At 44.3% G+C, this 19895-nt stretch overlaps 1 protein-coding gene across 4 annotated transcripts in view; it reads left to right on the plus strand.

The window, feature by feature from the left end:
* The first annotated feature begins 3018 nt into the window (after window positions 1–3018).
* ASCC2 (activating signal cointegrator 1 complex subunit 2) overlaps window positions 3019–19895 on the plus strand; it is a 40839-nt gene continuing 23962 nt past the window's right edge. The window contains exons 1-10 of one of the 4 annotated variants that reach the window (XM_050923744.1): window positions 3019–3210; window positions 5651–5750; window positions 6760–6918; window positions 7291–7461; window positions 9320–9449; window positions 12561–12628; window positions 14180–14290; window positions 15763–15875; window positions 16963–17037; window positions 18615–18722. In XM_050923744.1, the coding sequence (XP_050779701.1) occupies window positions 5670–5750; window positions 6760–6918; window positions 7291–7461; window positions 9320–9449; window positions 12561–12628; window positions 14180–14290; window positions 15763–15875; window positions 16963–17037; window positions 18615–18722 (1016 nt within the window). In that variant the 5' untranslated portion in view covers window positions 3019–3210; window positions 5651–5669. Of the gene's footprint in view, window positions 3211–3633; window positions 3776–5650; window positions 5751–6759; window positions 6919–7290; window positions 7462–9319; window positions 9450–12560; window positions 12629–14179; window positions 14291–15762; window positions 15876–16962; window positions 17038–18614; window positions 18723–19895 lie in introns of those variants that run through there. The other 3 variants (XM_050923745.1, XM_050923743.1, XM_050923742.1) reach the window with 3 other exon arrangements.

Here is a 19895-nt window from a genome sequence, read left to right on the forward strand (position 1 = left end):
AACGTGAGTCAGGCGCTGAGGCGCCTAGGCTCCTATACAAACCGCCTTTTACAGATCCAGACTAACACGGCTGCCCCTCTGATAAGTTAGCCTGTAGGGGATGCAGACAAAAGGTGGGTGTGCTAAGTCCCACCCCTCTCTGAGTTGGGCATCTAAATCCAGGTTTCAAAGAGGAACCTCGCTTTAGGACATGCGGGACCCCATTTGAAAGAGCTGCTGCCGAAATGCCACCAAAGACAGCGGCAGCGATTGAGCTGCCGCCGAAGATAGCGGCAGCAATTCGGCGGCAGCTCAATTGGTTGCCGCTGTTTCCCATGGCATTTCAGCGGAGAGTCCTTCCTCGGCAGCAGTTGTCTTCCGGGGCCTTACCTTGCAGGGCCTCCTTCCGGACACTGTGGGGCTCGATTCACGGGAATCGGCCTAAAGCTGGCCCTGCTTGTGACTCATGAACCTGGAGAAGAGAAGCATTCTGCCACTCAACCAAGTTGTGTGTGTGTCCATCAGTGGCTGCTTAACTCCACATGAAATAGCCATGAGTGGGGGGAAAGAGGTAGCCCCCCTTTGTAACCTTTAGTCCGGGAGTTAGGGTGCTCATTCAGGCTATAGGAGACACTACTTCAAGTCCCTCCTCTGACAGAGTGGGAGAAAAGATTTGAAGGGATTTGCCACCACTAGGCTATGGAAGATGCTGATATCGGGGGCATCCCTCAATCTCTTATTGAAACTGTTCCACTTTAATTTAATATGAATGGGACAGAGAAAGAGCTAGAATGACCTCCTCTTTCCAGCTCTTTGTGTGGAGCTAGGTGGCCTCCAAGTGCGCCTACTGGATCAGGCCCTCCATGCAACTTACGTGACCAAACACCTATCGTTCCCTGGTGCCTGGATCACGCTGGGGCTTAGGCAGGAGCTAAGCACCCAGGTGCCTAGAATGAGGCAGCAAGTGTAGTTGCTTAGAGGTAGAAATGTAGGCACCTAGGAAACTTTTACTGCAAAAACTTCGGTGCAAAGTAACTTTAGTAGCCCACAGGGTTAAACGGCAGTCATGTGGGACTTTTCTGCATAACAGTTATGCCTAAAAACAGGATTTGGGCACCAAAGTACTTTCATGGCTCCCACACTTACTTCTCTGTTCCTATTTATTCATCTATAAAATGGGGTTAATAATACCTCCCTCACAATAAGGTTGGAAGGTTTCATTAATTGTTTGTAAAAGTGCTTTGAAGATGAAGTCTGCTATGTACTAAGCACAGCCACAGGCTTTTGATCTGCACGATGCAAAGACTTTGGAGAAAAAGTCATATTCCAATTGTCTGCCACACTGAAAGGAGTTTTATTTTTAAATGATTTCTCAGATTGGGCATTGGATCAGATCTTTACAGATTACTGCTACAGCCAGAATTGTCCTTGTGCTTTTTGCACCCAAAAGAACTGCACAGCTGAAACTGAAAGCTAAGTAACTTTTGGATGTTTCTCTCTGCCTTTGGTCTTGTAGACACAGAAAAGTTTTGCCAGTTACACCAGAATACTTACACTGGCATAATTAAGCCAATATAGTTATACCAGTATCCACTCCTATATGCCCAGATATTCCACAGTAAGAGTGGCTTGATTTGGTTTAGTTTAAAATCCTTCTTGGCCAACAAAAGCTAAAGCAAAGGCAGCCCTCTGATATTAAACAAAAGGGGTTATAGCAGTATAACTAAACTGGTTTATATTCACATCTTACCTTACACTGGTATAACTTTCCCATGTACACAAGCTCTTACACACAAAGATCACATGGAAGTTCTAGGCTGTATTCCCTACTCTGGCATGGACTTTTGTGTGAACTTAGACAAATCACATATTTTCTGGGCATCATTTATTCTCTCTACATATTGTGATACTTGCCTCCCCCACTACATGTGGGCTGGGAAGTTTAACTTACTCAAGTTTGCAAAGTACTTTTGAGGTCTTCATGTGGAACGCACTATACATGTACAAATTATTGCTATACTCAGAGCCCTCCCATTGCCAGTGAACTGGAAAAGACTCAGAAGGATAAGTTACAAGCTGCGTTGTCATCGTCCACGGGAAAAAAAAAAATCTTACCATCCTTTTTTGTAAAAATCTACTTTTATTATATTACGTAACATCTTATCTACTTCGCAGCTGATGCTCCATTCCTGCATCCCTGTTGCAACATTTTGCTGTTGTTCTAACCTGGGACTGAAAACACACCACCACATCATGAAGCATTTAGTACAATAGGACAATTGTAGCCATGGGTTTTGCTCACATACCAGGCATATTCAGCAGGAGTGAAGCAGTTAAGCCTTTGAAGTTAGGTAGCATTATTCATGCAGCTAGTATGGTGCTGGAGACTTTGTTTCATTCAGCAAGGTGGTACAGCTCTGGGAAAGTGCTACCACCCTGATGCACAAGGAAAAAGCACAAGCCTCCCATTGACTTTCCTTGGCACCAAATCAAGCCCCTTAATGCTTTACTGGCTATTGAAAGCCCAGCTAATCATGTCATTCTAGAGAGACATCTGTTACCAATGTCACCAAACCCTATGGCTGCTGACACGATCTGAGGGATGAGCTATATGGAAGCGAAGTGCCCATCAAAGGCCCTGCTGAGTCAGGTGCAAAGGCAGCCATGGCGTTCCAGGCTGTGTGCCCTTTTCAGCAACAGTAAAGCGGAGCAGAGGGGCCAAGGTTCACCCACGGGCCCTGCTGGCAATTGGCCAGGAACAGACCGGCTGCGCCTGTCCTGGATGACCCGCACAGCGAACGGAGGCTGCTCCCGGACAGAGGGGGCACCGGAAGCCGTTGTCTGCAGCAGCCCTGGGCACAGCCAGGACCAGTGCTGCAGGCGGGACACGTGGACCCTCTTCAGAGCCCGGCACTCGGGTGGGGCGGCCTCACCCAGCGCTTCATTGGGGCCCGGCCCCGTGCCGGGCGGGGCGGGGGAGGAGCCGCCTCCGCGAGGGCCGCTGGGTCCAGCCGGGGGACTGGACCCAGGCCCCGGGGAGAGCGAGGGGCGGCCGGGTCCCGGCGGGAGCCAGCCCCCGGGCTAGCGGCCCCGAGGGAGCGAGCAGGACCCGGCCACGAGCGCATTTCCTGCCTGGGGCGGAAGCGCCCTTTGACCCCGGAAGTGTCAGGCCGGGGGAGGCGGGGCTGAGCTGTCAGAGCCGGACTCGCCGGTAACAGAGCGGAGCGAGCGGTGAGTGCGCGGCTGCGGGGGACCCCCTGGGCGGCTCGGGGCGGCGCCTGTGGGGCTGACTGGGGGCAGTGCCTGGGGGCTGGGGGCTGGGGAACAGTTGGGGCAGCGAGGTGGGTCGGGGGGCAGTGCCGGGGGGGCAGTTGGGGGCAGCGAGGTGGGTCGGGGGGCAGTGCCGGGGACAGTTTTGGGGGCAGCCTAGTGGGTTGGGAGTAATGCCTGTGCGTGGGACGGTTGGGGGCAGTGGGACAGTTGAGGGCAGCCAGTGGGTCGGGGGGCAGTGCCTGGCGGGGGAGTTGGAGATGGCTGAGTGAAGTGGGACGGCTGAAGGAGTTGGGGGCAATGTCTGCATGTGGAGGGAGGCAGGAATGGTGGGGTGAGGGTGTTTCTTTAACAATACATGTGATCTGTATAATATCAGTGCAGGTTTGCAGCCACTTTCACAAGTCACTGGAGCTGTACCACCAAGTCCCTCATTTTAATCAGCACTGTTTTGTTATTTGTGTGACATATGAGGGCCAATGTGACATCTTGTCCCACAGGTGTCTCCTGTCCTCTGCTCCTAAGGGTACGTCCCCTGGGATCCCTCAGGAGATAGATGATAAACAGCACTTCAGTGTGACAGGACTAAGACACTCACTTGAGAGCAATTCAGTCTCCACTTGTCACAATTGCTCTGCTTTTACACTAGTTCCATCTGCTGATGCAGCCCCAGAGCTGTACAAAGGGAGTTGTGTCCTCAAGGCTTAGACCAAAGCACACAGGAAAATACATATGTTAGTAGTCTTGCCTGATCCTTAGGGATGCTCCATAGTTCAAGATTATTTGGCCCCTCCTTTGGTCGGCAGCCTAACTTTCATAGGTACTGAGCATCCATAACTGCTGCTGACCTCAGCTGGAGTTCTTGGGTTTAACAGCAAGAAAATCAGAGTTGCTGTTTTTTTTTATTTTTTGGGTTTTTTTAAGGTATGTGTATAGTAGATTTTTAAAAACAGTTTTTAGAAATGTAAGTCCAGAATTGATTTTGTGTTGAAGACTGAAAAATAGTGTCATTTGTTTCACAATAAAAACAATATCCTTGTGTTTTTGAGCCTCAGTGATTTATCACAGAAATGTGAAAATTCCTACATAGCTATATTTTTAAAACACTGGTGGGAAGATTACCATTTTAATTGCTTTTAGAATCCTATAAATAGTTCTCCTTTTCCCCCACCCAATTACTGCAGTGGCTGTATATTGGGATTAGCATGGTGAAATATGTTTGTTGTTAAATGGATTTTATAAGAAATCCTTTCCTCATAAGATCAATTTATCTAAAAGGTTAAACATTAAAGGTTTTGTCATCTAAATTTTCAGATGACAAATGGACAAAAGTCTCAGCCTTTCAGGGTATGTCTACACTGCGCCTGAGAGCAAGTCTCCTAGCATGAGTACACAGATCCACCCTAGCTGGGCTCAAGCAAGTGTGCTAAAAATAGCAATGTGGATGTTCTGGCACAGGTGGAACCTCAGGCTCTCAAGCCCATCAGACCCCAAGGCTTCTGTGCCTGAGCTCCAGCTGAGCTGGAACGTCCATTTTGGTATTTTTAGTGCACTATCTTGAGACCTACTAGTTTGTCTGTCTGGGCCAGAGGTTCACTTAGAGCTATGGTGTAGATATACCCACGGAGTCTGTCATTTCCAGCTTATGCTTGGATGCTGCATTTGGATCCATGTGGGTGAACGTGGCATACGTGTGGTTCTGCCTGAGGTTAAGGGTCCACAGGCATTGATCTAACTTCAGGATCAGGATCTTAAACTTTAACGTGAATACAACTTTTTAACAGCATTTGAAATAAATGATCATACTTTTATAAAACCACAGAAATTAAATAACAAAAGCTTTGTTGAGCTTGTGTTTTCCAAGCTTTTTAATATTTGAAATTTTTAAGGATGTTTTTAATGGTACATCTTCTCTTGAATTGCCTTAGCAAGGTTTTTCATTTAATAGAACTCATTTTATAACAACAGTTTCTGTGAGAATACAGGGGCTTGTACAGAATCAAACAAGCAATGGGCATAGAAGAAAGGTGAAAGCTAGAACACCTTTAAAATATATATATTATGTATATAGTCATTTAATAAAAGAAACTACACCAACAAAAATTCTTTTTGGTGCTTGTATGGATGTCTTTGTGACTGCTTGGTGTAAATGCTGTAAAGAAAATATGGCTGTACTCTATAAGTCAAGGGGAGCTGTGCTTTTTCTGTGGCCTATGCACCTAATCCTTGGATATCTCCTGAAATCTGATGCTTGGTGGTATAAAGGTTTCCTTTGTATTGATGTGCTTCCAGCCTCTAGGGCTGCATTTTATATAAGGCTATAACCTGTCTTGTTTTGTTGTTGGTTAATTGTTTTTGTAAACATTTCCTCATACTGCTTTTATGTTGGTATTTGCCAAAGACAGAGGGATCTCCGCACAATGCCAGTATTGCCCTTGGATGAACTCCTGCTGACAGAGACGGAACCAAAGACAGGGAAACTGAGGACTTTACCAGCATTGGTGAGCTGTGTTGTTTTTGAAATGAAACAAATGTTCTCTCATTTCAAGAAGTGACTTTAGCAAAACTGGCTCTGGAACAAAAATACAGTGAAACCCAAACAGCTTCCCTATAGGAGGAGGCTTTATTTGAAGTCTGTAGATTATTAGGGTTGGAAGGGACCTCAGGAGGTGATCTAGTCCAACCTCCTGCTCAAAGCAGGACCAGTCCCCAGACAGATTTTTGCCCCAGATCCCTATAATGGCCCCCTCAAGGACTGAGCTCACAATCCTGGCTTTAGCAGGCCAGTGCTCAAACTGCTGAGCTATCCCTCCCCCCAATAGTGCATTGAAACTATTTGGGGCTCAATGGTGTATCCAAGTTTATTATAAACATAGTCTTCATTCCGAGAGTTGCTTGATTGGTAGTGTTGATATTCGTGTAGTGGAGAAATATTTGAAACTCAGTTTAGAAGTTTAACTCTGAGGTGGAGAATCAGTGTTGGTTCCTCTGTGTCACCACATTCTGTGTGCTTGCCCATGTGGATTTGCAACCACAGGCTGAAGTCAGATCTCAGTGTAATGCAAGCTGCGCTAAAGGATGATAACCTGTTTGATTTCTGTACTGGATAGTCCAATCAGCTTGACTCTGGGAGGTGCTCAAGCATCAGTATTGAAAGGAAGAAACATTTCAAAGGAATGACTTTGAGCTGCTGCTGTTTGTTTTGGAGGTGTGGGAGTTGCTTGTCAGCTATTTATCTGAATGGGATACAAGGAGCAACATGTACTGAACTGCAGGATTCTGAAAATGTTATTGAAAAATAAGGATGATGCAGAACCACACTGATTTGCAGTGTTTTAAAGATTAAAGAGCAAGGAGAACTGCGAGTGAACATAAGGGGATGGATTTATGATAACCACACACCAGTTTCCTAAAAATATGAGAGATTTCCCTGGCTGCATAAATGGTTAAGAGGAATTCTTGTTGCTTGGTCCCTGGTTTGTTTACATATTGTCTTTTTGCTTTCTGTAGCATCCAGAAATGAAAGCTGATCGGTCTTTTGTGCTATATAAACCACCCCCTAAAGTCAGAGACCCTGCTCTAGTGGAGGAGTTCTTGGAACGAGCAAAGTTCATTGCAGATGATTTGAACTGGCTTTTGGCTTTGCCTCATGATAAATTTTGGTGCCAGGTAATGTTATTGAATAGATAATAAATAAAAACCTGTGTATATGAGTGCTTAGAAAAATAAGTAGGTTTAATTTATGTGTCTGATGAAGGCTCATAATTGCCTTTTGTTGCTAGTACCCAAACATCTTAATTTTGGATAGTGTGACATTAAGATTGTAATATTTTCTTAAAGATTTTTGATTTTTGATTATTTTTAATGAATTTTAAAACTGCTAATTTGGAATCAATGGACCATGGACACCACTGAACACCTTTGATCTCTTCGGCTCACTGTTGAATTTAAACACCATGCGCTGCATATGTGTTATGTGGTGTACCACTGTGCATGCTTCATCTTTCCTTCTCCCCATTTCCCTTTGTTCTGTTGTATTAGGTCATATTTGATGAGACACTTCAGAAATGCCTCGATTCATACCTGTGCCATGCCCCACGCAAGTTTGATGCATCATTTGATTTCCCTCCGGAGGTGAATGACATGCAGAAATGCCTTCATCAGAGTGTCTTCCTAGCCTTCCTCAGAATGTCCACTCACAAGGAGTCCAAAGTAAATACTACTTCTTATCCTCACTGCACACTGTATGGCTTACAAAAATTGATAGACATTTTGAGAAACAGACTGTTTCCTATTCAGCTGCCTTCCATTTTTAGCCCTATTTTTCTCATTCGAATAGTTTCCACAAAGATAGTCACCAGTCAGCAAAGGACAGAACTATCTCAAGTGTGTAATGATTGCATTAATCTTTTTCATAAAGGAAAATGCTACTCTTAATAATAGGTTAGCGAGGTGTGGCATTATAAATGGGTAGTATAAGAGAATCTAAAGTTAGCCTTTGCAGGGCTGCATAAAAGATGTGAGAGGCATCGGAGGCTCCTGTAGCCATGTGTTGGTGACCATTCTCATACCACCTGCTGCCCTGGTCCAGGCATCAAGTCATGCAGCCCAGACTGAGACTTGTCTCTCATTGCACTTTCCCCAAATTTCTTCCTCTCTCTATGGTTGAGGTAAAATTGCATCTAATTACACTTTTCTTTGCATCAAAATGAAGGGTGTGTGAGTGCAGTGCTCATTAGTAGAGGTGATAGTTTCAGAAGGGCCTTAAGGAAACTCGTTCTGTCCTCAGGTTTTAATAATTACTGACCTGAAATCCTCCTTGGTTTATTTTAAGAGTATGCATTGTCATGATGGTCAATTTCAGTCTGTTTTGAGAAAAGATCTCAGTGTGGGTGTTGGAGGAGTGGGAAGAGAATAGGTGAAAGAAGTGCTGTACCTGTAGTTAGCGTCACTTCAATAAAAGTACTCCACACTTCTTCAGAGCCTTTCATCTGAGCCGGAATACTGTACAGACATTAATCGATTAAACCTCACAGCTCCATTGAGGTAGCTAAGTATTTGGGTAAATTGAAGTCAATGGTTTGCCTGTTGCCACATAGCAAATTAGTGAGAGTGCTAGAAATAGAACCCAGGAATCCTAACTCCTTGTCCTCTGTATTAACTGGGAGAACATATGCAGCACACCTTCTACCATTCACTTTGAATGGATAATGTTTGCCATCATAAGTAAATCTTTCTTTTATTAGTCATTGCTTCCACTATTATTCTTTAAATTGGATACTTCTCCATTTCAGGAGCAATGAGAATTTTAGTTTGAAAGCCTTTGTCATTTAGAATTTCAAAAATATTTCCAGCCTAACATGTTAGTTACATGAGTTATATCTGCAAGATGGAGTTGGTGTAGGGGTTTAGAGCATGGTGATGTAAATCAGAAGTCCTGGGTTCTGTTCCTATCTGTGCCACTGATGATGACCTTAGGTAAGGAACTTAATTCCTCAGTGCCTTGGCTTCCAAATCTGTAAAATGCTTGCCTACCTCACAGGGGTGGTAGTCTTGATGTGTTTGAGGTACTTGGGTTAAAGATGTTAGAGAATGTGTAAGTATTGTTATTACTGTAAATGGTGTAATCCTTGCAGAGTTAGGGTTATCATACATCTGGACGTTTTTTCTTTTTTGATCCTCCACCGTCTGTCTGAGTGGATTTTTCAAATAAGAGGCAATGTCTGGATTTTTGTGAGCTAACTAGCTGATGTTGCAGCTCGGAAAGCGCTGTCTCCATGCCATGATTGGTCCCTGCAGCTGATTGGTCACTTCCCTGCAGTCACAGCAACCCCTGCAGCATCCCTCTCTTCTAGTACACCCCCACCCCCACCCTCCCAGTACACTCCGACCCCCGGCATCCTCTAAATACCCCCTTCCACTCCCCCCAACTCCCCCCCCCACGGTGTCCTCTTTATGGGAACCTGAAATATGGTAACCCTATGCAGAGTAGAATATGGATTCTCTTTCAAGTTGTTAGAAGATTATTTTGTCTTTTTTTTTTAAATGTGTTTTCTCTTGTTTTTAATAGGAACACTTCATCACACCCTCTGTTTTTGGAGAAATTCTTTACAATAACTTCCTGTTTGACATCCCTAAGATTCTGGATTTGTGTGTGCTCTTTGGGAAAGGAAATGGCACCTTACTTCAGAAGATGATTGGTTAGTCAAAGCTAGGAGCAGCTTGTAGCTTTCTAATTGTTCTCTGAAAGGCAGGCATTGAAGGCGGTGGGGTTGCCACTGAGTGTAGCAACCTCAGAACAAACTCTTCCTTATAAAATAAGAAGTTTTGATTTCTGAATAAGATGGGTTTTCTTTTGCTTTCTTGTGAACCATCTTTATTTATGAGTGATATGGGGAGGGGATTACACTTTGCTGTTTGGGAGAACTAAGTTTGTTTCATAGCCCGTCTTGCTTCCTAGGTTAGATTTGCTACAGGATCTCTTTATTGCTCAACAGTAGCTCCTCTGGCTAGTTAAAATGCAGCTCTGAGACCATAAAGGGACTCTGTGCTTCCTTGAGGAACATGGAAGATCCTGGGGGTGAGGAGAAAGTCCGAAAAGCTTTATTCTTTGCAGGATGAGGGAAGGGGAACAGTCTGACTGCTAAGATTGGGCCTTTTGCTCCTGTAGCTGGCAGCGAGACAAAACACACAATGCGGTTGTTCTGTGACTACAGAGAGCTTTAACTGGAAAAATAGAACTTGATTTTCACAGAGTACCTGCTTAGCTGCAAAGTATCTCAAAGCACTTTACCAACTGCACTGCACTACCTGTGTCAGCAAACGCAGCAGCAATTGTACATTTAGCAACAACTCAGCCTTGGACATTAGGACCTGTTTTATGGTCAGAGGATGAGTTGGTCTGGACACTGCATTTGTCCCTATTCTTTTCACAAGGGACCATCTGCAATTCTTATCTTCCACCTGAGCATGTAGTTTTGGATACAATAAGATGTAGAATCCTTCATCTAAAATTCAAAACCAGACTGTTCTGAAGTTTCAATAATTTAACTTTTTTCCTTCCTGTGAAAGATGGCTATTGTTGGATTTCTAATCCAATCCAAGTTAAAATTGGAAATACAAGAAATCTTGTGACACAGGCCATTCAAACAAGATTTTTTTCAAATTTCTAGGCCTAAACACTTTAACTTATGAATGCTGATCTTTCTCCTCTTGTCAAAATGTATTTTTTTTAAAGTCTAGGTTTCAAAAACCTAGTCTAAATGGTACATGCAACTACTGTGATTGCTTGTGCAACAGCAGTAATTGTGCACACAGATATCCTGTGACATGTCTACCTGGCTGTTTGTGTGTGCAATCATGGTATCTACATGTGCAATTCAGTTGTGCAAATGCAAAAAATCAGATTTTTCTGTCCTTATTCTTCTCCGTGAAACCTGTTTCATGGGTCTTACACACCTGTGTAAACTCTTCAAGAGGTTTGTCCTTGTGGTGGAACCATGGTAATCTGCACAGCATGTCTGGTAATTCACGGAAAAAGGGCAATCAATGTCTCTCCACTATTCAGTTAAGATTTTACAGCACTCTGCTATTCTGCAGAGTATTTTGAAAAGATAATGAGAGCAATACTTACTCTGATATTATTAAGATAAGGCCTCATTACCTTTAAAAAATATTCTACAGAACATTTACTGGTGTACATGGAATCAGCAATTAAAATTCAACTACAGCTGTCAAATAAAGGAACTAGGAGCATGTAGTGATATTATTTACTGACTCAACCAACAGTGCAGTGCTTGAATCATCTAGCACCTCGGACCCTGTGTTCTAATGAACATTCTCATCACCAGCCCTCCAGAGGCTCTTAAGCAAAGTAAGCTGTGATGGGATAAGAGGGAAGGTCCTCTGAAGAATTGGCAACTGGTTAAAAGATAGGAAAAAAGAGTAGAAATAAATGGCTAGTTTTCAGAATGGAGAAAGGTTAATAGTGGTGTCCCCCAGGGATGTGTACTGGGCCCAGTCCTATTCAACATATTCATAAATGATCTGGAAAAAGGAGTAAAGAGTAAGATGGCAAAATTTGCAGATGATACAAAACTACTCAAGATAGTTAAGTCCCAGGCATACTGCGAAGTGCTACGAAAGGATCTCACAAAACTGGGTGACTATGGCAACAAAATGGCAAATGAAATTAAATGTTGATAAATGCAAAGTAATGCACGTCGGAAAACATAATCCCAACTACGCTTACAAAATGATGGGATCTAAATTAGCTGTTACCACTCAAAATAGAGATCTTGGAGTCACTGTGGATAGTTCTCTGAAAACATCCATTCAGTGTGCAGCGGCAGTCAAAAAAGCGAACAGAATATTGGGACTCATTAAGAAAGGGATAGAAAATAAAACAGAAAATATCATATTGCCTCTATATAAATCCATGGTACTCCCACATCTTGAATACTGCATGCAGATCTGGTCACCCGAGCTCAAAAAGATATATTGGAATTGGGAAACGTTCAGAAAAGGGCAACAAAAATGATTAGGAGTATGGAATGGTTTCCATATGAGGAGAGATTAATAAGACTGGGACTTTTCAGCTTGGAAAAGAAACAGCTAAGGGGGAATATGATAGAGATCTATAAAATCATTACTGGTGTGGAGAAATTAAATAAGGAAGTGTTATTTACTCCTTTTCATAACACAAGAACTTGGGGTCACCAAATGAAATTAATAGTCAGCAAGTTTCAAACAAAGAAAAGGAAGTATTTTTTCTCACAGTGCAGTCAGTCAGTCTATGGAACTTTTTGCCAGAGGATGTTGTGAAGGTCAAGACTGTAACAGGGTTCAAAAAAGAACTAGATAAATTCATGGAGGATAGGTCCATCAGTGGCTATTAGTTAGGATGGGCAGGGATGATGTCCGTAGCCTCTGTTTCCCAGAAGCTGGGAGTGGGTGACAGGGGATGGATCACTTGATGCTTACCTGTTCTGTTTATTCCTTGTGGGGCACCTGGCGTTGGCCACTGTTGGAAAACAGGATACTGGGCTGGATGGTCCTTTGGTCTGATCCTGTGTGGCCTTTTTTATGTTCTCCAGCTGCACTGAACTGTTAGGAGATGGTCAGCTGTATCGGAAGAAGCACTGTACTTGTGGTGGGTATAGGTCAATAGTTTCACCCTGGGTGGTTACAAGTCTTATTTTTAGAGAAGATGCTGTAAATAGAAGATAAAGATGTTGCTTGGTGTGAGGCTGTTTGTTGGGCTGGACGTTTGAATTAATCTGGAATGGATATTTTTCCTCCTCTCCTTTCAGAAAACATCTTCACTCAGCAATCCAGTTACTTCAGTGACTTGAATGAAACAGTGCCCACAATCCTCCAGGTACTGCCTCTTTATCTGGCTTGGGGTGGTTTTCTGAGCCCTCAGGGGAGGCTCTGACACAGTCCCAGGAGGCATAGCTGCAGGCTGGCAGAGTGTTTGTGTTTCTTTGTATTTGATCCCCTTAATTATACCAACTTATGTTAGATGGCTTTTATCTACAATGGTTACTTACAGCTAACCCCCTTACATCCTACCTGTTTATGACACTCTTCTTGCTGTGAATCCTTGGGACTTCCTTTGCTAGATAGTTCATTTAGGAAGTGCCCATTTTCCCCTCCCCAAATCAAGAAACAGACATTTACGCTAGTGATAACACCCAGAAAGCTCACAGGAGAGAATGAAAATGTCTTTGGAACCAAGATACATAAATTGTTCCTGTACAGATTTAGCCAGGTCCAACATTCTGAGCTTTCGTTGCTCTGAGCAGTAAGAATTTCCAAAGCTGACTGGGCTATGCTCATATTTAATTTGAATATGCATCAAGATGCCTTGGCATCATTGCAATGGGAAAATTTGTTTTAGTCCTCAAACAAATAATTTTTAAAAAGTAATTTTGCCAGGACAGCTGGGATGGCTTTCTGTTCTCTTTGGAGTCCAGTGTCTCCATCTCCATCATGCTTTGGGTGTGCTAAACTCAGTGGTCCAGGAGCACTCATATGAGAGATGGCGTCATGTGTGGAAGTGCTCTGTGATGCCAGATTATCCATTCAAAACAGTTATTCGAAGGGCAGTGAAGATTCTGCCCATTGTATGTGGTGTGTCTTGAAGCAATTACTTTGGGTTTACAGAGCTCTGCTTTGCATACTGTGTGTTAGATGTTTTGTTAGTTAACATTGACACAGAAAGAGCATCAGTATATTTGCCTGCACGCATTAATCAGTCCAAAGAAAAACAGTTGGTGATTATAAAGAAAAGCAGTATAAACCCAAGTATTCAACTTCAAAAAATGCCTGTAGCCCCTCTGTTCATCTTATAGCTTGCTCTGGGGGGGGGAGGAGGCCGGCAAATCTCCAAAGATGCAACTGTAATATAGTTGTTTCTTAAGTTCTAGGCCAGGGATTGGCAACCTTTGGCACGCGGCCCATCAGGGAAATCCGCTGGCAGGCCAAGACGGTTTGTTTACCTGCAGCATCTGCAGGTTCAGCCAATTGCAGCTCTCAATGGCCGTGGTTTGCTGTTCCAGGCCGATGGGGGCTGTGGGAAGTAGTGACCAGCACATCCCTCGGACCACGCCCCCATTGGCCTGGAATGGCGAACCGTGGCCAGTGGGAGCTGCGATCAGCTGAGCCTGCGGACGCTGCAGGTAAACAAACTGTCCTGGCCCGCCAGTGGATTTCCCTGATGGGCTGCGTGCCAAAGGTTGCCGTCCCCTGTTCTAGGCTGTGAGAGAAAGATACTGGTAAATTTGTCCCTGCTTTCAGGTTAGGCAGCTCTCCACTGTGTGTAAATAGCCATGTCTTTTGTTCAGCTGCCAGTCTTACTGACAAGAGAGAGCACACCTGGGTGTATTTGCCTGTCTGATGTAATAATAGTTTGCTCTTTGTGATCCAGGTGTTCAACAACGTTCTGCAGGAGTGTGGCTTGCAATGTCACGGGGCCTCAGCCATGCCCCAGAAACTGGAAGAAAGAGTCAAAGTGACTCCTAGTGCCATGCCTCTCCAGGTGGAGTTATTGCTGTAACCTTTCCCTCTATGTACATCATTTATTTTGCTAAGCCAACCACAGACTGTTAACCCTGCATTGAGTTTCCAGATACTTAGGTCTCATTCAGCATATGATTCCTAGTCATTGTTTCAGTGCTTATCATGTGACTCAGAGTTCTGTATTCTTTGTTCTTCTATTCATTTTGAGTTGCCTTTCCCCCATAAATGCTGCTATGACCTTTTTCTGCTTTCCTTTCCAACCCCTGCTAAGCAGTGTGAAAGGGTATATTGCAAAATAAAGCAATAACTGAATAACTGCAAAATAGCTTTATGATGTTGATCTTGCATTTATATAGCCCCTTCCTTCAAAATTATTACATGTATAGCAGTGGTGCAGGGAAGGGCCCCATTGTGCTAGGTGCTGTACAAGCACATAGATGTAAATCTCCAGGCACTTTAACTGTACGAACCATGAATAGGATCAGTTTTCAAACTGTGAGGTGCACTCCCCAGAAGGGGCATGCTGAGATTATCAGGGACACAAGGTGGGTGTGGGGTTTCAGCTGGCTAAGTGTCCAGGAGAGGGGAACAGCAGGGAGAGCACACAGGGGTTCCCGGTGATGGTGGAGGAGTGCAGGTCTACCCCAGACTCACACCACGCTAACTTGCCCTGGTAGCAGCCACTTCCTCCACTCTCTGACTGCTGGGGACTCCCTGCATGCTGTCCCCACTGCTACCCTGCCCATATGTCTGGCTGGCTACAGCTCCATGTGCTTTTAAACCCTCTGATGCCTGCAAGAGTGAGGGGCTGTGGACATGGGGAAGGGAGATCCTGGTGTGATCCACACCATGCTGCCATGGTGTCCTCTGGGGATGAAGCCAGCCGTTTCCTGCTGCCACCTGAGTGTGAGCTGTCTGCTCCCCTCAGCCACTTCCTGCTCCGCATGGGTGGACGTTGGGGGTGGGGTGGGGGCCTGTTATGTGACTCCCAGGTGGAAGAGGGAGCACAGCAAAGAAGTGTGGAAACCTCTGATATAGAGAAATCACTTCAACTGCCACTGAAAATGGACCATCTCAGCTCTTGAAGTGCAAACGCTAATGCTGTGCGACCATTTGGGATAGATGGGGAAGAATACTGTATCCAGCTGGACTTCTAGAGGGATTTAATGAGGTAAATTGCCATTATGCAAAATGGGATTTGGCCAGGGCCCTCCCAAGTTAACAAAAGTGCCTTGGAAACTTTAATGAGCATAGGTAGTCAGATGCTTTCATTATGCCTTCTGAGGGAGGAAAGGTCTAGTATAGATGTTGCCCTAAATATTTGTGGACTATCTTATTTGTGCCATGAGTGTAGACTCTTTTACCACCCTCAAAAGGGCAGCTTTTCCGTGAACTCAGTGCGTTAGCACTAGTCTCCAAATACTAGGCTGCCAGGACAACTCAATGTGATTTTTCCTCTCTTTGGATAATGAATAGTTCTTTCTCTACTAGGCATTGAAGGATATCGTGCTGTACTTGTGTGACACTTGCACTACCCTTTGGGCCTTTCTTGATGTCTTTCCCCTGGCCTGTCAGACCTTTCAAAAACATGACTTCTGTTCCAGGTACGTGCCTAGTCCCTGACAGCTCTGTGTCGTGGAGTATAAATGCCGAGTGTGCTGTTTTGTCCTTTCCCTTGACATTTATCATTAAAAGAATAGGCTGCTCAGTTTATTCTGATGGTAGAATAGTCTTTTGGTGAATAAAGCAGGTCACTACAGGAGATGCCCAGAGTTTCCCCAATTGAGGATTACCTTGGCAATTTACCAGGAGGCTGGATTGTACCTAATTTCCATAAAATGAACCAGATTGCAGCCACTTCTTCAATAATATTGCAGTGTGTCCTATAAAGACTTTAGCACGCCATCTTGGTCTGGGTGGAGGCAGCACTGTGTACTGGGATTGGTGGTCTCTGCAGGCTGTCCCTTTAACAAGGATGGGGGCAGCCACACACTAAGTCAGTCACTTTGGCCACAACTGCATTGATTGTGGATATTAATGATGATGTAGATTTAAAAATATGGCTTATTACATTTGGTAAGATAAGAGGTTTTAAGCTCTAAGAGGTGTAGGTTGCTGGAGGGGTATCCCCATTGTATGTGGTCATGTTATCCACAGTAGTCAGATTGTTGGACTTGTGGTGAATGTTTAAACTGGCCAAACAGCTGCACTATGGTATTTGGTAACCCAACGGAAAAAAGCAGTTGTTCTTAGTTCTGTTGTTGTTGTCTGAAATACACTAAAATGGCCCTGCCCTCTTTTAAGGGGACAGCTGCATTTTATTAATGCACTGTCAGTCTGTCAACTCTCCATGGGCTGCAGATGTGTAAGCAGGATGCTCTAGAGTAGTGCAGATCGTTTGCCTGGTTAGCAGCAGGATGCTTTGAAATCATCTCAATTGGCTGCAGCTGTAGTGTAAGTGCTGAACAGATCCTTAGGGAGCTCCTGTTTGCCAGCCTCATGTCTGTTTACTTATGTTTCTGGGAATAAGCTGTAATGAAACAAGGGTCAGAGCTGGAACTGTGAGGCTCAGACCTGGAACTGCTAGTAATGAGAGACTGAATACATCAATATTCCCATTTGATTTGTCTTTTAGTGAAGCTTTTTAAAAACCTCTATTGACAGTTCTTGTTTTATTACGTGTTTTTGCAGACTGGCTTCATTTTATGAACTCGCAATTCCTGAACTGGAATCTGCAATTAAGAGGAGGACATGTGAGGATAAGAGGTAAAAAGTGGCAGAGAAGGTTTGCCTATTCTTTTCAGAGAGAACCACCCCCACAGTAAATTAAAACATTCTTTCCCCTTCCACATCCAGGCCCTTAGTCTCTCTCTGCCTTTCTTGGCTTCTTCTCATGAGTCCTGAAGAAGAAGCTTTTCTGACTTGAAAAAAGACTCTTTCCCACCTGGTGGGATTTTTAATTACCATATATACTCGTTCATTAGCCTATTTGTTTATAAGCCGACCCCCCAAGATGGTTAGGTAAAAATAAGAAAAACTGTGTGACCCTTTCATGAGCTGCCCCTATATTTCAGGGGTTGGCAAACTTTGGCTCCTTGCCCATTAGGGTAAGCCACTAGCAGGCCTGGATGTTTTGTTTACCTGGAGCGTTCACAGGCACGGAACCCCTCAGCTCCCAGTGTCCACGGTTTGCCACTCCTAGCCAACGGCAAACTGCAGACACTGGGAACTGAGGGGCTCCGTGCCTGCAGACGCTCCAGGTAAATGAAACGACAATGTATTAGATATTCAATTCAATGATTCCATAGAGTTTAAAACCATCAAATTTTGGAGTAAACCCATTTATAAGCCGACCCCTGCTCTTTGATGCGTCACATTTTTACCAAAAATATTTGGCTTATGAGCGAGTATATATGATAAATCCTTTTCTACTTGCTAGGGACAGGCACTGCATAGTGCACTATCCCAAAGTAGGTGCATCCTGAACCTGTAATAAAAGTGCATGCATGTAAAAGAGCCAGTATGCTTCCATTCATAGATTTGCCCCAGTGCGTTTGAAAGCAGTTCTTCCTGAGGTGGTTTAAATACCATTTGCTTAGCTAGTGAGAACCAAGGGTAACAGTGTTTAAAAAAATGTTTATAGAGCAACTTTGTTTAGAATATGTATTCAAACCGATTGTGAAATGGTTCTGTCTGCTCCTTGCAGCAGAGACAAACTGTGGGCTTGTTTACATGAACAGTTAGACCAGGTTCTCAAACTTTTGTACTGGTGACCCCTTTCATGCAGCAAGCCTCTGAGTATGACCCTCCACCCCCTAGAAATTAAAAACACATTTTTTATGTTAAGATTATTATCAATGCTGGAGGCGAAGCAGGGTTTGGGGATGGAGGCAGACAGCTCGCAACCCCCGTGTAATAACCTTGCAACCCTCTGAGGGGTCATGACCCCCAGTTTGAGAACCCCTTAGAGCCTGTCAAATTGGAGTGTGAATCTACCCCATACTGGCCTGCTGGAGTCTGTCTGTGTACCCTGCTGATGTGTTTAACAGTTTATTAGAGCGCTTTGATCTAGTCTCTTTTCAAAGAGGACTAGCTCCAAGTGCTCTAACAGACGGTTAACACATGTCAGCAGGGTGCACAAGGTCAGTTAGAGTGTGGCAGGCTAGTGCAGGGTAGATTCACACCCCAGTTCACCCTGGTCTAATTGTTCGTGTAGACAAGCCCTAAGCATTCAAAATGGCTCAACTAACACAGATTCTTCTCTAAAGTGAGCAAGGGCCAAGCCACAGAGATGTTTTTTTTTTCTTGTGTTGAGACTAATTCCATGCTCTTTCTCTCTGAAGCTTACTGGCTGACTTGTGGAGGAGGCTTTCTCATTCCAGGAAGAAGTTGGTGGAAATCTTTCATATTCTCATTAACCAGATCTGCCTCCAGCCCATCTTAGAAAGCAGGTACAGGCACTTTATCTATATGGGTGAGACTGCAGGGTCTGCTGGTAGGGTGCTGTCTTCAGGAGTAACCCAATTGCTTAATTGCTCTGTTGAAGAGAAGAATCCTGAGATTTCCAGCCTTACTGATAAATTATTATTAATGATTTATATTGGGGGAGTGCCCAAAGGCCCCATTGGGATCAGAGCCCTGTTGTGCTGGGTACTGTACAAAGATCTAGACTGAAACTGTCCCTGATCTAAAGCATTTACAAATTGGGCTTTGTTTTGACCCCTCCAGAGCGGGATAAGGCCATGTCCCTAGTGAACATGTTTATATTGGCTACGGGTAATGTTGTGACTTCTAGGCTGGTGCTTAGATATCATGAGGCTAAGCACTTTAGCAACACCTAAAATACATAGAAATCCACATTGTGTCGTAGCTCATTGAAAAGAATATCTTTAAATCTAGATATGGATGCTTTTGCCCTTATTCCATTTTCACCCCAGTGAAAAGCTAGTGTGTTATGGTCCTCATCCCTAGATCTCCAAGTGCTGTACAAAGAGGGGTGAGTATCCCCATTTAACACAGGGGGAAACTGAGGTGAAGTGACTTACTTAGGGCCACGTGTGCTGAGTCACGAGAAGGATCCGGACCCTGGGACTTCTAGGCCAGTGCCCTTTCCATTGGACCATGCTGCCTTTACACTGTTGGAATAAGTGTTTGTAGACAGCCTGCACTGAGCTGTTGATGTCACTGCAGCTCCTCTGATACTTGAATACTGACCCCAAATTATCATCAGTACAATCTGTCCAAGGAGATGATGCTCTAGTGGTTGAGGTGGAGCTGGGTTCAGTTCCCTGTGTGACCTTGGGCAAGTCACTTAGCCTCTCTGTGCCTCAGTTCCCATCAGTAGAACAGGGATAATAGTCCTGCCTTTCCTCAGACGATAGGTGCATTGAAGATCGTGAGTGCTCGCATACAGTACTGTGGTAATGGTTGGGGGCCATATTAATACCTTAGAATTCAGAGGTTCTCAAACTTCACTGCACCGTGACCCCCTTCTGACAATAAAAATTACTACGTGACCCCAGGAGGAGGGACCGAAGCCTGAGCCCGCTTGAGTGCTGCTGCCTCAGGCGGGGGGACTGAACTGAAGCCCAACTTGAGTCTCACTGCCCAGGGCTGAAGTCCTT

This window comes from Gopherus flavomarginatus, chromosome 15 (genome assembly GCF_025201925.1).
Source record: "Gopherus flavomarginatus isolate rGopFla2 chromosome 15, rGopFla2.mat.asm, whole genome shotgun sequence".
NCBI lineage: Eukaryota > Metazoa > Chordata > Testudines > Testudinidae > Gopherus > Gopherus flavomarginatus.